Source organism: Alligator sinensis, unplaced genomic scaffold, assembly GCF_000455745.1.
Source record: "Alligator sinensis unplaced genomic scaffold, ASM45574v1 scaffold113_1, whole genome shotgun sequence".
NCBI lineage: Eukaryota > Metazoa > Chordata > Crocodylia > Alligatoridae > Alligator > Alligator sinensis.
Window position 1 is genome coordinate 129,412 of NW_005842918.1, and position 1,022 is coordinate 130,433.

A 1,022-nucleotide genomic window follows, 5' to 3' on the forward strand; every position below is an offset into this window, starting at 1 on the left:
CGAGCCGGGTGCGCCCCCCCCGGCCCCTGCCGCTCGCCAGCCTCCTGCTCCTCCAGCGTCTGCAGAATGGACTGGAAGTGCTGCCCGAGCCGGGGGGGCAGAGCCTCAGCAAGGGGGCAGGGGAGCTGAGGCAGGGAGCACCCAGGGGGTGGGGCCTGGGAAGATGGGGGCAGGAATGGCTGGGAGAGAGGGGGCAGAGCCAGGGAGGGCTAAAGGCAGGGAGCACCAAGGCTGGTCTCAGAGAGGACTGGAAGAAAGATGGGGCTGGGGTAGAGGGGACAGAGCAGTGGTCACCCAGCGGGTGGGGCCTCAGCCCAGGGGCAGGGCCAACAAGGGGGCAAGGAAGGGCTGGGAGAGAGGGGTGAAGCCAGAGGCCACCCAGGGGGCAGAGCCTGGGATAGTGCTGGAGTGGAGTGGAGGCAGGGAGCGGAGGGTGGGGCTGGAGTCTTAGGGAGGGTTGGGAGAGAGCGGAGCCAGGGGGTACCCAGGACCGGGGCCTGGAAAGGGGTTGGGTTAAAGGAAGCAGAGGCAGGGAGCACCAGAAGGCAGAGCTTCAAAGAAGGGTGCAGGACCCTGCAAGGGCTGGGAGAGGGGGCAGAGCCAGGGGTCATCCAGGGGATAGAGCCTCATCCAGGGGGTGAGATGCAGAAAGGGGCGGAGCCTGGGGGCAGAGTCACAGAACAGGGGGTGGTGCCACTTTAGGGCCCTGGTCCCGCCCCTGCTGACAGCCCCCAAGGGAGGAGGGACTGGGGGCTGGTCCAAAGACCCAAGTTTCTCTTGGACAGGGTGGGGTGGAGCCACAGGCCCTCTAAAGGGGTGGGGCTGGGTCCTCACCTCATTCAGGGCCTGCCGGTCGGCCTTGGGCAGTTCCTTGGCCTGGTTGTCGGCCTCAGCCCACTCCTTCATCACCTGGAGGGAGGGTGGGCTGTCATTGGTCCTGTCCCCACCCAGGAAGCCGTGTGTTGTGGGGGGACAGTGGGGGGGGATGAAGGGGTGGGGGTCCAGTGGAGGCCCAGGGGGTG

General features: G+C 67.3%; 1 protein-coding gene across 1 annotated transcript in view; it reads right to left on the reverse strand.

The window, feature by feature from the left end:
• APLP1 (amyloid beta precursor like protein 1) overlaps positions 1 to 1,022 on the reverse strand; it is a 19,190-nt gene that overhangs the window by 10,350 nt on the left and 7,818 nt on the right. Inside the window, 3 exon segments of the mRNA XM_025192375.1 lie at positions 1 to 80; positions 835 to 909; positions 1,013 to 1,022. The exon segment at positions 1 to 80 is cut by the window's left edge and continues 17 nt beyond it; the exon segment at positions 1,013 to 1,022 is cut by the window's right edge and continues 121 nt beyond it. Coding sequence (XP_025048160.1) covers positions 1 to 80; positions 835 to 909; positions 1,013 to 1,022 — 165 coding nt within the window.